At 54.9% G+C, this 16,007-nt stretch overlaps 1 protein-coding gene across 1 annotated transcript; it reads right to left on the bottom strand.

Moving 5' to 3' along the window:
• Positions 1-29: 29 nt before the first annotated feature.
• ZNF628 (zinc finger protein 628) lies at positions 30-4,570 on the bottom strand. Its single transcript, XM_021003521.2, has 2 exons — positions 3,944-4,570; positions 30-3,295 (listed from the first exon to the last, which is right to left on the bottom strand). Exon 2 carries the CDS (start codon positions 3,288-3,290, stop codon positions 261-263), a length of 3,030 nt encoding a protein of 1,009 aa, XP_020859180.1. The 5' UTR covers positions 3,291-3,295; positions 3,944-4,570; the 3' UTR covers positions 30-260.
• Positions 4,571-16,007: the final 11,437 nt, after the last annotated feature.

Genomic DNA, 16,007 nt, shown 5'->3' with positions numbered 1-16,007 from the left:
CCCATGGAATGACAAAACCGCAGGCCATAGACATTTAGCTCTTTATTTTACAGAGTGGGAAACGGAGGTCCAGCACCCCCAGGCAAGGGAGTAGCCAGGCAGGACCCTATGAAAAGGGCATTAATAAACGCTGGGAAGACCAGCCTGGAGGGTGCGGCTGCACAAGCCCTCTGCCTGATCCCAATGAAGAAGACGAGGGCGAGGCTTCTTTACTGGTACCTGCGCCCCCAGCTGAGGCTGAGGAGGACAGGCCAGCCCCATCAGAAGGTGTGCACCAGCTGCACCGCGGGCAGGGCCTGGACTATGTGAATAGACGGCAGCCCTGGCTGGCCAGCCCCGCCAGGGGGCCCCGCCACTGCCCCGGGGACCATCTGGACAACCTGTGGGCTAGGCCCAGCGGGAGCCCCTGGGGGCACAGGGGCTGGGCTGGGAGGCGGGGCCAACAGCTGGAGAGGTGCTCCTGGCACATTCTCTACCAGGTCTGAAGGAGCTGCTGGGGCACTGCGGATAATGAGAAGTTTCTGAGCCTGTGGGCCCGGGGCAGGGGACTCAGCCAGCCCTGGAGGGAGGGTCTCCACCCCCTGCACACAAAGCCTGGTCTGCTCACCGTCAGCCCCACTCAGTACCAGGACACTCTGCAGGCCCTCTGCAGTCTGTAATGTCTCAAAATGCACATCCTGGACCACAGTGCCAGTGCTGCCCCCACCCCCATCACCTGAGCCAGCATCTCCTCCAGGCCCAGGGGCTGTCAGTAGCTCCTCACCTGCCCCCCCCTGCACCACAAGCAGATTCTGAGCCTCTGCTGGCCCAGCGGGTGCCCCGGGGCTGGCCACTGCCTGGAGCTGCAGGGAAACATCCGGGGTGGGAGGCAGAGGCTGCAGCTGGACCGCGGTCACTTCCTGTGTGGGCTGCAGGGGCTGCAGCTGGACCGTGGTCACTTCCTGTGCAGGCTGCAGGGGCTGTAGTTGGACTGTAGTCACCTCCTGGGCGGGCTGTAGTTGGACAGCAGTCACTTCCTGCGCAGGCCTGAGAGACTGTAGCCGAACCCCACTTGTTTCCTGTGGCCCCACCTCTCCACTGGCCACACTCTGTAGGACAATGAGGCTTTGTCCCCCGCCTCCGGCAATGCTGCCCCCACCTCCCTGTCCCCCAACTGGCCCAGGCCCAGGGAGCCAGACCAGCCCAGGCCCTTGGCCCTCCCTCCCGCCATTCTTGGGGCTCTTTCGGGCCCTAGCCCCAGAGGCTGGCAGCAGGATGACCTTGGGTGGGGCTGGGGGTGGAGGGGGCGTGGGTCTGGGGGGCTGGACGCTGCTGGGGATGAGCTGGAGGCCCTGGGCTGTCTGGACGAGGAGGAAGGTCTGTGAGTTGGCCGGGCTGGGCCCGGCCTCTAGCGACAGCGTAGCCTGAAGGTGGGGTACCACGTGGACATCCTGGGTGGTGGTGGCTGCGGCTGGGGCCGGGGCCGGGGCGAGAGCTGGGGCTGGGGCGTGTGTCCGCAGGTGGCGCTGGAGGTAGGCGGCCATGACGAAGCCGCGGCCGCAGACCGTGCAGGCGAAGGGCCTCTCGGCCGAGTGCGTCCGCTGGTGGAGGAGCAGGTTGGAGGAGTGCGTGAAGGTCTTGGGGCACAGCGGGCAACGGAAGGGCCGCTCACCCGTGTGCACCCGCTGGTGCTGCCGCAGGTTGGAGGTCTGCGCGAAGCTCTTGCCGCAGACACCGCAGGAGTGAGGCCGCTCGCCCGTGTGCACGTGGCGGTGGCGCCGCAGGCACGACGTGTTGCGGAAGGCCTTGCCGCATTCCCCACAGGGGTAGGGCCGCTCCCCCGAGTGCAGGCGCAAGTGGTACTGGTAGTGGGAGGACCACTTGAACGTCAGGCCGCATTGGGCGCAGGTGAAGGCGCGCAGGCCCGTGTGCACGCGCTGATGGATGGCCAGCAGCGAGGAGCGCTTGAAGGCTTTGCCACACTCCCCACAGGGATAGGGCCGCTCCCCGGTGTGGTCGCGCATATGATAGCGCAGGCCCGAGGAGCCCTTGAAGGCCTTGCCGCACTCGGCACACTTGTAGGGCCGGTCGCCGGCGGGCGCCGGCGCTGCAGCCTCCTGGGGACAGGTGACCTCGGCCGCCTCGGCCTGCGGCAGTGGGCGCCCGGCCGCCGCCTCTTCGGCATGAGCCCGCTGGTGGGCCAGGAGGCTGGCCAGCTGGGGGAAGGCCCTGTCACAGCCGCCACAGCGGTAGGCCGGCGCCCCAGCCGGCCCGTGACTCTGCTGGTGGCGGGACAGGCCAGCCGAGGTCTTAAAGGCTTTGCCACAGGGCGAGCAGGTGAAGGTTGCGGGCCGGGCAGCGGTCGCCTCCGTCCCGGGCTCCGGGCAGGGCTGGTGCTCCAGGAGCAGGGTCTCGCTGGCAAAGGCCAGCTCGCAGCCCCCACAGCGGTAGACCAGCTCCACCGTGGTCTCCGCGGCAGCCAGGAAGAGCTCCGGGACCACAGGGGGAGGGGGGGGTGGAGGCAGAGGCGGAGGAGGGGCCTCGGCAGCGTGAGTCTGCAGATGGCGCTGAAGGTAGGCATCCGAGGCGAAGACCTTGCCACAGGGCTCACAGCGGTGCGTGCAGGCCGAGGCCACCGCCGGCCCATGTGTCCGCTGGTGGAGGAGCAGGTTGGAGGAGTGCGTGAAGGTCTTGGGGCAGGCGGGGCAGCGGAAGGGCCGCTCTCCCGTGTGCACCCGCTGGTGCTGCCGCAGGTTGGTGCTCTGGGTGAAGCTCTTGCCGCAGACACCACAGGGGTACGGCCGCTCACCCGTGTGCACGTGGCGGTGTCTGCGGAGGCTGGATGAGTTCTTGAAGGCCTTAGGGCAGTCTGGGCACGGGTAGGGCCGCTCCCCCGTGTGCTGGCGCAGGTGGTACTGGTAGTGGGAGGACCACTTGAAAGCCAGGCCACACTGGGCGCAGGTGAAGGCGCGCAGGCCCGTGTGCACGCTGCGGTGAATCTGCAGCAGGGATGAGCGCTTGAAGGCCTTGCCGCAGTCCGGGCAGGGGTAGGGCCGCTCTCCCGTGTGGCCGCGCTGGTGGTACAGCAGGGCCGAGGAGCCCTTGAAGGCCTTGGGGCAGTCCGGGCACTTGTAAGGCCGCTCCCCCGTGTGCGTCCGCTGATGGTGGAGCAGGCGGGATGACCACTTGAAGGACTTACCGCACTCCCCACACTCATACTGTGCCGGCGGTGGGCCGGCAGGGGGCGCCGCCTGCTCCCCAGGTCCCTCGGTGGGTGGAGCTGGGGCCATGTCCAGGTGGGAGCCCACCATGGCACCTGTGAGGATCAGTCAAGGAGCAGCTATTAGATGCCTTCTGGGTGCCGGGAGAAGGGCGGGGAGGAGATACGTGAGTTAGTATGGTAATGGGGGTAGCAGTAGGAAAAGCCTCTCACATAAGCAAGGTGGCGAAAGAGGGACAGCCTCCCAGGTAGGAAGCCGGGGTGCCTGGGCAAAGGCCCGGAGCGGGGAGATGAGCTGTCACATAAGGGGAACAGGAAGGAGGCCTGTGAGGCTCCAAGGGAGCTTAGAGAGTTCAACCCCTTCTTTTTCCAGAGAAGGAAACTGAGGCGCTCAGAAGGCGGCACACAGCCTCCTGATGGATCCTGGGACCAGAAACTTCTGCTTCCCTCGCTGAGCCTCGGTTTCCCCTTCCACAAACGCGGGCATTGGCCGCAGGCTCTTCCCTTAGCCCCCATTAACCCTTTGGCCCCTTTAAGAAACTGACAGGCGCCTTTAAGAGGGAAGATTATTTTCCTGCCGATGGAAGAAAGGCCTGTGGGGAGAGACTCCCCTTTAAGACAGACAACAGGTGTCTAGCTTAGTCCCGCCCCTTCCGGTCACACCGGCCACGCCCTTCCAGGTCCCCTTCCTCCTTCCCTAACAACCCCCCCACCCTCGTTTTTCTCCCTTTCTTGGTTTCTTACCTGCGGCTTCGGGGGCAGGGGAAACGGGGGGCCCTGAATCGGGGGATGCCGGGAAGGTGGGAGTTCCGGGAGGGCCGGGGAGGGAGGACAGCCTCCCAAAGGCCCCAGCGCGAGGCAGCCAAGCTTGATCAGCAGCGGCCGCGCACACAAACTGTCTCCCTCACGCGTCAACACGCATGCGCAAACTTGATTGACCGTCCCAAGGATTTCTGGAACTAGTAGTCCCAGCGCCTCAATGGACTACAATGCGCATGCGTGATCCGAGATTTCACATCGAGAACGCCTAAATTGTTAGGCTCCACCCCGCTGCGGGTCAAATCACTGCGCACGCGCAATTTTCCACTGGCCGCCGCTGCGGCGACTTCAGAGACTTGTGGTTCTTCACTTCGTCCCTTGTGTCAGTGCGCGTGCTCACTTGTGACTTATTGTTTCCTACTTGGGTCTCAAATCTTGTGCACCTCCGACGTATGCTTGCCTCATGATGCGAATTAAGCCAGGGGCCACTGCGCACGCACCCTTCTCTCTTTCCGCGATTGGGCGCCGCGGTGCCGGTGCATTCTGGGACTGGTAGTTCTTGGGTAGGAGCGCCTGATCCCTGGCTCCCCAGACTTACCTGTTAGGGATGCAGGTGGCTACGCTCCGGGAGCCCCCTAGGAAGGACAAAATTGTTGGGTCAAGAGGAGGCCGCTTTGGGCCTGGAATCCTTTGAGCTCGTCCCAGTTCCCGGATAAACCACCTGGGGGGGCATTCTGCCGCTTTTCCCTGTCCCACTCCCCGGATAATTCACAGTGGTCTAAAGAATTCCGCCGAAGTGGAAGGTCCTGGGCGGGCATGAGATTAGCTGCCGGCCAAGAATGAGAGTGTAGAAACACGCCCCTCCCACACACACCCCAGTTATCCACAGACCCTGGATAACCCACTGAATCTGAAACTCCCTCACTGTCGGGCTGGGTGTCACGGACTGCAAAGTGGGCGCATCTCCCACCCCAAGGACGCAATTTCGTGTTCTTGCCTCTAGCGAAATTAACAAATTTGGAAGAAAAGTCCACAGCGGTGCTCCTCACCCTGGGGAGCCGCAGGGCTCAGGGGATCTTGGCTTTGCCCGGCCAAGCTCCGGGCTGGAGAGGAAGCCAAGCCACCTACCCCCGCCCCAGCAGGCCTCCACCTCCCCTCACATTTCCAGGACAACCCGCCCCGTTATCGGGGCCTAAATGGACCTCCTGCTCTTCCCCACTCCCCAAACACAACACGCTGCCTGCCGCTTTAAACAGCCCTGCTCACTTGAGGGCACTGATGGATCCAGCCAGGTACCCAGTGAGAGCCTTGGGTGGATTTGAGCCTGGGCACTGGCTGCGCAGGCTTAGAATATACCAGCCTGCCTACTAAGCCTTCTCCAGGTCTCAGTATCTCCATCTGTAAAGGGCGTGATGTTGTGTGAAGCTTCAAGTTCATCTTAAAGGCAGAGGGTCCTCGGTCACATTTAAATCATTGAAGGGAATCTGGCTGTTCTGCCCAGTCCCTTAATCCTCTCTGATTCCGGACCCAGTTCCACGCCCTCCCCACGGCTCACCCTGGCTCACCCCGACCTCTCCATAGCATATCGAACCCAGCGAGACCTGCAGCCCCAGTTCAGCTGCTGAATTGAAAGAACTGGGCTGTCTTCAGATTGCCTTCGGATCCCCATAGAGCAGCTGGACACATCGCTCCCAATAATACCCTGGGAGAAGAGATGGAAATTGCTGCTGCCCGTCTTCAGGGAAACTCCGAGAGCTTTGGTTTCAGGGGTGGCCACTCCAAGCTTCAGGTATTCTCATCCTCCCCCCCCCCCCCCCCCCCCACACTCTAAATTAGAAGCAGAGAAAAAGTTTATGGGTAATGGATATAATTGGCTGGGCTTGGAGTCAGGAAGACCTGAGTTCAAACCTGACCTTAGACACTTAGATGGCTGGGTGACCCTGAGCGAGTCACTTAACCTTATTTGCCTCAGTTTCCTTATCTATAAAGTGAGCTGGAGAAGGAAATGGCCAAAATACTCTATCCTAAAATGGGGTCACGAAGAGTTGCCATGGCTGAACAACAACAAATAGATATAATCGGGGAGTTCCCCTCTCCATCCCTCATACCCACAAGCCCTGGCTGGAGCACACCCTTGGAGCAGACCTAGAGCCGGCCCCTTCCAGTGCCACATTTGCACGGGCCTTTTCCAGGGGCTCCTTGACAAAAGACATGGGCACCCTAAGGTTTCAGCTTGGGTTCCATTTGCCACTTTTCCACTATCCCCACTCCCCTCGTGGGGACGTGGGTGGGGGTACATTGATTCAAAGCTTCATCAGAGCTGAGTGGAGCTGGCAGCTGAGAAGACCTTAGAAAGAGTGATTGGTCCTCTGCTGGGTCTCTTCTCTCCTGAAAATCTAGCCTGGCTTGGAACTTTCCCTCTGGGACTTTTAGCGGGGTAAAACAGGAGACTTGTCCTTCCTCATTGGCAGGAGTTGTGGTAGCTTTAAGTGCTTGCCTTTGTTGCTTAAATAGTCTGGCCTTCAGACTTCAGGCTTCTGGCTTCTGGCTTCAGGCTTCTGGCTTCAGGCTTCTGGCTTCTGGCTTCAGGCTTCTGGCTTCAGGCTTCAGGCTTCTGGCTTCAGGCTTCAGGCTTCTGGCTTCAGGCTTCAGGCTTCAGGCTTCTGGCTTCTGGCTTCAGGCTTCAGGCTTCTGGCTTCTGGCTTCAGGCTTCTGGCTTCAGGCTTCAGGCTTCTGGCTTCAGGCTTCTGGCTGCTGGCTTCAGGCTACTTCTCCTGCTTTTGGTTACTCAGAAGTGAGGCTGACATCAGGGGTGCTCCTGGGTCCCTCCAGAGGTGGCCCCTGAAGCCACTGGAGTGCCCAAGTCCCAGCCTGGCTGGCTAGAAGCTGAGGAGCTAGAGAGATGGCCCAAGGGAAGGGGAAATGGCTCCCTCAGCAAGCTGCCACCTGGTTCCAGTTTGGAGGTTTTAGGCCTCCTCCATCTGGAGGATGAGGAGTTGTAAGTTACTGCCTCAGGGGGAAGTCTTGGCTGGAGCATCAGTCTTTTCCGTCTGAAACTTTTCCCCTTGTGTGGAGGAAATAAACAGCTGTCCCATACCTGGTCTACACTCTACATTTCAACACAGGAGCCAAACTTTAGGTGACTTTCCTGGGGGGACCATCATGGAGGTATGAAGGGCCGGAGAGAAGGAGAAAAGGAGCCTGTGCCCTCTCGTCAGAGTCCGGTGAGGCCTGAATCTGATCTGAGCGTGCCTGTCCAGAGCTGGTGGTGAGACAGCGAGCATGCCAGCTGCCCTGGGCCCAGCAGTGTGGGGGGGCGGGGTCTGTGCACATGCCGCCTCCCCCCAGAAGGAAGGAGAAGCCTTGAGGGCACAGACAATTTCACGTCTGTCTTTTTATTTCCTTACACAGTACCTGGTGCACAGTAGGTGCTTAATCAACCCTTGTTAATTAGCCGGTGCCCCCCCAGAGGTGAGGTGAGGATCAATGTCCATGAAGTGCTTTGTAAGCTAGGAAGCGCCGCGTAAATGGGTGCTGTTATTATCACTGCCATCCTCATCCTCATCCTCATCCCAAAGAGGGGTTCCGGGAGGGGGAAGGGAACAAATGTTCATGAAGTACCTGCTACATGCCAGCCACTGTGCTAAGTGTTTGCAAGTATTTAATGCTCACGACAACCCTGGGAAACAGGTGCTCTTATTACCCCCATTTTACAGTTGTGGAAACTAAGGCAGTCAAGTGACTTGCTGAGGCTCACACAGCCAGAAAGCGTCTGAGGCTGGATCGGAACTGAGGTCTTCCTGATTCCAGGCCCTGCACGCTATGTCTCAACATGGCAGCCTTGAGAGAAGAGGAAACAGCAGGGACAGAGCTCAAAAATCATCTTACTTTGGGGATGGAAAGATGGAGTTCCAAGCTAGGATGCCAGGGACAGTTGAGCTGGAAAACCAGCCTCTGGGGGCAGGGAGGCAAGGGCAGAAGGAGGGAGCTGGGGCTCATGGGAGACACGGAACACTGTGTTACTGGCCGTGGGGACCCTTTTCCTTTAGGGACTCGGTTTCCTTTTTTGTCATATGAGGGAGTTGGTCTCTTCCAGCTCTAGATTTTTCACCAGCCCCTCCAGGCGCGCTTTCTACTACGAATAGCAGTTGGTACGGCTCTCTGGAGTGTTCAGGGTGGACTAACTCCTCCAGTTTGAGGCTGCTCATCCACCTTTGGGGTCCATCTTTACCCCACTCTCACCTGTGCCTCCAAGAAGCTATAATATGCCCAGTGGCCGCACCCTGCTAAAACCGTCTTGGCAGACGGACTCAGCCAGGTTGAGGGTAACCAATGAGCCATCCGTAAGTGAGAAAGGTGTCTACCCCAACCATGTGAAGACTTCCCTGGGCAAATCCAGTGACCATGGAGGTGGTGCCTGGAGGTTGGCCAGACATCAAAGATGCCAAAGTCATCTCCTGCTTGCTGAGCCTTCCACAGTCATCCTGACTTTTGTCTTGCCCCTGGACATCAACGACTGGAGGAGAGAGGCTGGCAGCTCTGTGCAGTTCCGTCTCACTTAAATCCAGTTCACAGAGGAGTCAGGACATCACCCATGATGTCATTGGGCCTTTTCAAAAAAGAAGGATGAACAACAAAAATCAGCGGATATCAATTAGTCAGCCAGACTTAATTAGCTTCTAGAAAGTGGTACATTCAAAGTCAAGTCAGCAAGAATTTATTAAGCACTTCCTATGTGCCAGGCACCGTGCTGGGAATACAAATGTAGGGGTTGCCCTCAAAGGGTTTACATTCCAATGGTAAAAGACAATAACATGAAGGGAATGGGGAGGGGCATGATGGAGAAGGAAGTTCGGAGAATCAGGAGTGGAATCTGGAGAGATATGAAGGCTGCCACCTGGTCGTCCTCTGCGCCAAGAAAAATGTCTATGCGCATTCTCACCCAAGTCTGTACAGAGTCTAGGGGAAAGTGAGCTCAGGCTTAGACCCAGGCAGTAGACTTGGTAACTTGTAGCTCAAAGAAGTCATTTGGCTGGAGTCTTCGAGATGTTCCCATTGTGGTGGAACTTTCTGTTGGGCTCCTTGGAGAACCCTCAATCATTTTCCTGATTTCATCCAGACTGTCCTTGGCTTCCCATGCAGATGCTGGGGATGCTTCTTGGGCATCAGTGGGAAAATGGCAAGTCCAAAACCTTCCAGTCCTTCAATGTTCTTGAGGTGCACCCCAGCCAAGAGGATGGGGAAAGGAGGCCAATCCCAAGGGGCTCTCCTGGCCGAGGGGATGGGGAGGGGAGGCCAATCCCATGGAGCTCTCCTGGCCAAGGAGATGGGAAGAGGAGGCCAATCCCAAGGGGCTCTCCTGGCCGAGGGGATGGGAAGAGGAGGCCAATCCCAAGGGGCTGTCCTGGCCGAGGGGATGGGGAGGGGAGGCCAATCCCAAGGGGCTCTCCTTTCCCCAAGCACTGGCTGTAATGCTGTCTCCTGGCTAGCCACTCACTTGGGTCTCCAGTCCCTGAGGCTAAGTGGAACGGGCTTCTGAGCCCACCTTTAAACTTGGAATGTTCTCCATCCTCATCCCTACCCCCCCCCAGGGAACCCTTTGCCCCTTCAAAGCCTTGTCCGAGCACCACTGCCGTCCAGATGCCTCTGCTGGTGCCCCCACCTGTCAGTTCTTCCCCGATGCCTGTACCCTGTAATGATTTGGTACATACCTTACATTAATTTTCAGCATGTATTTGCTTTTCTGAGTATAATGTAGCCTCCTTGAGGACAGAGCCTATTTCTGTCTTTTCCTGACACATAGGGAGGACAGAATCAATGCTAATTGAATTGAGAGTTGAGTTGGATCGAATATTCTCCCCATGCACACAGTGGGTCTGAGTACTCACCCCCAGAAATTCCCTCAGCAACTTCAGGAGAGGGGACACATGCATTGAACATTCAGAGGCATGGAGCGTGACCATGGCAACTCATGCTCCTTATGTGGCCTCCAACCTCTGACCTCTGACCCTGCTGATCCACCAACAGAGCCCTCAGGGCTCCCAGGGTCCCTGGCGTCCAGCTCTGTGCTTTCTCCACAAAGCAGGACCAGATGGACTATTTTTTTTAAACGTTATTGTACTTAGATATTTAAGCACTTTATTACGCATTTTATTTTTAAAAAAATATTGAAAGCTGGTGGTTTCATGTCATTTTTATTTCTAAATATTTCTCTCCATTGTATTCCTTGGTTTTTATGTTACACTAATATCCTACTACATTTCTCTATCTCATCTTGTTGAATGCCCCACCAGGTGGGACGGATCTATTTTGCAGCCAATCCTTTGCCACTACAAAAAGGGCCAAGTATTTTGGTGACTTTGGCACCTTTTTTCCCCTGGCATTGGCTTCCTTGGGCCATGGAATCCATGGGTTAGAGGGCCTGGAGATTTTAGCCACTTTTTTTTTTCAGCCTATTTTCAAATTTCTTTCCAGAATGATTCAACCCGTCCATAGCTCCGTCAGAGGACACGAGTGTGCCTGTTGTCCCACAAACCCTCCAGCATTGACTCATGATCTTTCATCCTTCTTGACAGTTTGCTAGATGCCAGGCGAATCCTTGAAGCTAGTTTGATTTGTATTTCTTTGGTTATGAGTGACTTAGAGCCATCCTTCATGGGGCGGCGAGTAGTTCCACGGAATCACAGAAGCGGAGACTTGGAAGGAAGTCTAGCGGGCATCTCGTCTAACCCACCACGAATGGAATCCCAGCGGTAATGTATCTGACAAGTGGCCTGTTCAGCCTTTGCTTGGAGTCAGCCGAGGAAGGGAAGCCCTCCGCCTCTCCAGGTGGGCCTTGTAATTTTGGACAACTCCAATTCTTAGAAAGTTCTTCCCCACATCAAACCCAAATCTGCCTTTTGTGGCTTCTGGGGCCAAGGACAAGCCTAATCCCTCCTGTAGTGATAGCGCTTCCCGTCCTGTCTCCCTGGGGTCTTCTGTCCTCCACATCGAATGTCCTCAGTCCTTTCAGCCAGTCCCCATGGGATGTGGACTCCAGGCCCTTCACCATGCTGGTTGCCCTTTTCTGGACGCTTTCCACCTTACCAACATCCTTCATAATCTGTGGTGTCCAGAACTGAATACGGTCCTCCATCTTGCAGATGTGGCCTGCCAAAGACAGGAGGACAGTGGGACAATAGCTTTCCCATTCCGAGAAGCTCTGCCTCTCTGCAGCCCCAATTGGTACTCGATTGCTTTTTTCCTGCTACATCTCACTGCTGAGTGAATTGAGCTTGTGGCCCACTAAAACCCCGAGATCTTTTCCAGAGCAATTACTATCTAGTCACTCCTCTTCCAATCTGGAAGGTGATTTTTTTTTTCTACTCAAGTATGAGACTTTTACATTGATTCCTATTGAATTTCATCTGATTAGAGTCAGCTCTGTACTCTGGCCCAAATCTTTTTAAATCCTGGCTCTGTCATTTAGTATGTTCTCTTTCGTCCCCAGCTGTGTGTCATGCGCACATGTGATGACCATGCCATCTATACCTCTATTCAAATCACTGACTAAAATATTCAACCGCAGAGGGCCAAGCAACGATCCTTGGGGCCCTCCAGTGGAGACCTTCCTTCCACATCAACACTGCAGCACTAATAGCGGCTCTTTGTGTCTGGCGAGCTGAATCAGACTAATTATATTATCTTTCCCCAGTCTAAAGTGTACCATCTTCTCCACAGGAAGAATGTGAGATACATTACCACAAGCTTCACAGAAACCCAGGGGAACCCTCTCCGCAGCATTCTCCTACCTGCTAGCTTAGGGTAGGTCGGTGGTCCAGTAAATAGAGTACCTGGCCTGGAGTCAGGAAGAGGAGTCTTTCTGCATTCAAGCCTGGCCTCGGACACTTACTAGCTGTGTGACCCTGGGCAAGTCACTTTACTCTGTTTGCCTCCTCACCTGTCAAATGAACTGGAGAAGGAAATGGTAAAACCACTCCAGCATGCCTGCCGAGAAAATGCCAAAAGGGATCACAAAGAGTTGGACGTAACTGAAACATGATGCAACAACAACTAGCTTAGTAATCTTGTCAGAAAAAAGAAATGAGGTTGGTCTGGCATAACCTGTGCTTGCTGACACTAGTTTGGCTCTTTCAGATCATGGCTGCCCTTTCTAGATCATCACCAGCCTCTTCACTGATCTGTTCTAGAAATTTCCGGGGATGAGGCAGCTAGGTGGTAAATCCAGCCTCAGACACTTGCAGTAGCTGCCAAGAAAAAAATTGCCAAGAAAAAAGAAAGAAAATCAGGCCAATGTTTGCTCTCCTTCAGTCCTGCTTTTTATCGTCTCACAAACATCACTGCCGTTGGTTCAGTAAGCACATATCCCAGTTCTTTTGGGAGACAGGGACACAGTCCATCTGGGAAAGACGGGTAGAATTCATCGAATTTAGTCAGGTGGTACAGCCCTAGGTCGAGGATCAGGAAGACCTGAATTCAAATCCAAATTAACCTCTATCTGCCTCAGTTTCCTTATCTGCAAAATGGGGACAACAATAGCGCCAGCCTTGCAGGGCCAAATGAGATAATATCTGTAAAGTTTTTTGCAGACCTTAAAGTGTGGCGTGAATGCTGGCTGTTACATTGTTATCTCGGGTAGCAAATCTCTGTTAGTCATTTTTGTTCTCCCATTTCTAGTGTAGACAGAAGAGAAACAGATGAAAATTGAGCAGCTGTGCCTTCTGCCTCGTATTGAGCAAAGGGCCTTTCCCTCCCTTCTTTCTCTGTCTTCTGTATCCTCCCCAAATAGCTCGTGTTTGCTTTCAGAATTACTCTTTCCTACCCTCTGATCACTTCCCCATTTGGGAACAGCATATCGGATACCAAGATTTTTTTCCTAAATTTTCCTTTCTTATCCAAACTGAATTGATTTCATTCATGCAGAAGCTTTTAAAGTTCATGTAATCAAAATTAGGCCAGGTAGCTTGTGCAATAGATGGAGTTCCAAGCTCTGGAGTTGAGCTCAAATCTAGCCTCAGACACTTACTAGCTGTGTGATCCTGGGCAAGTCACTTAACCATGTTCATATCATTAAAGACTAGAACTCTCTGTCCTTGTCCCCATCCTGCATGTGGAATTTCCCCTCTTTTTCAAACAACCTTTGCAGTTACTAGACATAAGTAATCAATCTACTGTAGCCAAATATTGAGGAAAAAAAAGGTCAGCCCATTTGGAGCCCTCTGCCTCTGGCCATCCCAAATTCCTTGCACTTACCTTTCTGGAGATGGGAGATCAGGGTATTTAGGGAAAAGGCCTGCAGGCGCCCTCACCAGCAGATGGTGAAGAGAGAACAACAGACAGATATGTTTGAGGCCCCCCCCTCCCGCCCCCCCGTGGACCACAGAGGGCAAGCCAGAGACACAGAGGGCGTGTGGGGGAAGAAATGTGTTCCCCGCACTGCTGGCGCTTTGCTTCACGGACTCTGTGACAGTTGACGTTCTCCAGCACTCAGGCTCCCTTCTCATTCTTGTCCCTCCTTTTGCTCCTGGCCTGGTTGTTCTGGCAGCGCTGATGCCAAGAAGCTTGTGCAGCGGCCCCACCCGGATAACCAGGTGACCGACAGGCCTCAGACCCGTGTGTGAGTTAGGGAACGTCTACCCCAAGCACGTGAAGAACCCCCCTCCCCCCCCCCGCATGAGATGGGCCAGTGAGAACAATTAGTTCAAGCAGCCATGCAGGTGACTGAAGCAGGCAACCTTAGTCCGAGGTCATCCCGTATGTCACAGCCAGTTGTCTTGCCTTTTGTCCTGCCACTGGACTTCAGTGACTCGGCAAGAGAGCGAGGCTGATGACCTCATGCGCTTGTGCCTCACTTCAGTCCAATTCGTGCACCAATGACTGGTCCTCTGAAAACGAAGGACGAACAACAATCTTGTTACTGGTTGCTCTCCTGCCTCTGGTCCTAGGCACTACAGGTAGAGACAAGTTGGAGACATTCTCACCAACACTGCCTGCCTCCCGAGTCCCAGAGTCCTAATCTGCCCTCATCACTACCTGTCTCTCACATAGCGACTCACGAGTCTGCTTCCCAGTGTCCACTGCAAGGGGTCAGAGAGCCACAGGACAGGTGCAAAAGCTCTTTGCTACCCAAGGTCAGAATGCATGACAGGAAGTCCTGCTTCAAGGCAAAGAAAAAGTGAACTAGGGAATCCCAGCCTTGTAGACCCTTGTAGAAAGATCTCAGAGACTTCCCATTATCCTTCAGTTTTGTTTTGCTCTGTGACAATATCTCAAGGCTCCTTAGCTCCCACAGAGATGAATCACCATTGTAGAAACACTGACTCTGTCAAGTATATCCATATGCATATAACTAATGCATATGTCTATGCATATGTGGATATGTGTGTGTGTGATATATGTGTATATGTATGGGCAGCTAGGTGGTGTTGTGGATAGAGAGCTGGGCCTGGAGTCAGGAGGACCTGAGTTCAAATCTGGCCTGAAACACTTAGTAGCTGTGTGACCCTGGGCAAGTCACTTAACCTTGTTTGCCTCAGTTTCCTCATCTATAAACAGAATTGGAGAAGGAAATGGCAAACCATTCCAGTACTGTGGCCAAGAAAACACCAAAGGGGGTCAACGAAGAGTCGCACACCACAGAACAACGAATGCCTGTTTGTACAGGCAAGCAGCTGATGTATTGCCTAAGGAGGTATGGAGGACTCTGTTCTTGGAAGGGCTCCAGCAGAGCCTGTGGCAGCTTGTCATGAATGTTGTAGAGGGCTTCCCGTCCAGAAACACGTTGGTCTAAATGGCCTCGAAGGTCACCCCCAGCTCTGAGATCCTATGATTCTTCATGAGCATAGAGGCAAATATGCAGAAGCCAGGCCAGCTGCACCATCCCCTCCCTCTTGGCATCTTCCTGCCTGCCTGTACCCTACATTCCCATGCCTGCAGCTGCCATGGCCAGGCAGAAGAGGCAATGGGAAGGGGGCCCACTGGTGGGGGAGGTGGTGTCCCAGGGCATGGGGATCCTGGGACCTGCTCCTTTAGTCTGCCTAGGAGGACCCTGATCTAGGCTGAGCCTTCCCAGCAATGGGTGAAACTCCCCCCTACACACAAGGGCCCCTGCTCTCACCTTCTGGGAGGGCTTAAGTCAGAAGACAAGGTCCACCCAGGCCAGGGCCTGGGCCAGTGGGGCAGGAACCTGGACAGCCTCAAGCTGTCCCTCAGCAAGGGAGACAGAGACAACAGTGACTGAGGCAGAGATAGGAACTGAGGCAAGAGACCTCTAAGAGATCAAGAGCCTCAGACTGAGCTCCAGAGACTGAGAGATACCAAGATAGAGATCCACAGAAATTAGTGGAGTAAGGTGAGTCAGTACAAAGCATCCCCCACCTCTCACAAGTACATATAGAGGCCAGAGGGAAGCAGGCTCAAGCCCAGAGGGCCCCTGTGGCAGATGGCGAAAGTCACAGCTGAGTGGGTGGAAATCTTTTTCTCCCTTTATGGAGATGCATGTATTCCCACCTGATAATGATTCTGTAGTTTTTCAGTCGTATCTGACTCTTGGTGGCCCCATTTGGAGTTTTCTTGACAAGGATACTGGAGGGGTTTTCCATTTCCTTCTCCAGCTCATTTTACAGATGAGGAAACTGAGGCAAACGGGATGAAGTGACTTGTCCAGGGTCACCCAGCTAGCAAGTGTCTGAGGCCAGGAAGATAAGTCTTCCCGACTTCAGTCCCAGGGTTTTATCTGCTACCCCACGCAGCTGCTCCTACCTGATAAAGATATCAGGCCATATAGCCTCTTGTTAATTGATTAATTGGTATTTAAATGTAGCATCCACCGTTTACATAGCCACCCTTCTAGTGCTACATCAAAGTGGGGAAGATAAGGGCTCAGGTAGGTGGCACGGAGAGAGCCCCAGGCCAACGGCTGGTTCTGAGAATCTGAGGAGGAATCACTCATCACTTTCAGCTGGGGAGGGCCCAAGGTATCCTTCCAGGAGAAGGCCTTTCCCAAAGCCAAAAGCATAGTCTATGATCCCCTCTCAAGAAATCTCAGAAG

The sequence above is a fragment of the Phascolarctos cinereus genome, unplaced genomic scaffold (assembly GCF_003287225.1).
Source record: "Phascolarctos cinereus isolate Bilbo 61053 unplaced genomic scaffold, phaCin_HiC Scaffold_726;HRSCAF=1367, whole genome shotgun sequence".
Taxonomy (NCBI): Eukaryota; Metazoa; Chordata; class Mammalia; order Diprotodontia; family Phascolarctidae; genus Phascolarctos; species Phascolarctos cinereus.
The sequence above is the reverse complement of the archived record's forward strand: the minus strand, read 5'-3'. Positions and strand labels throughout refer to the sequence as shown.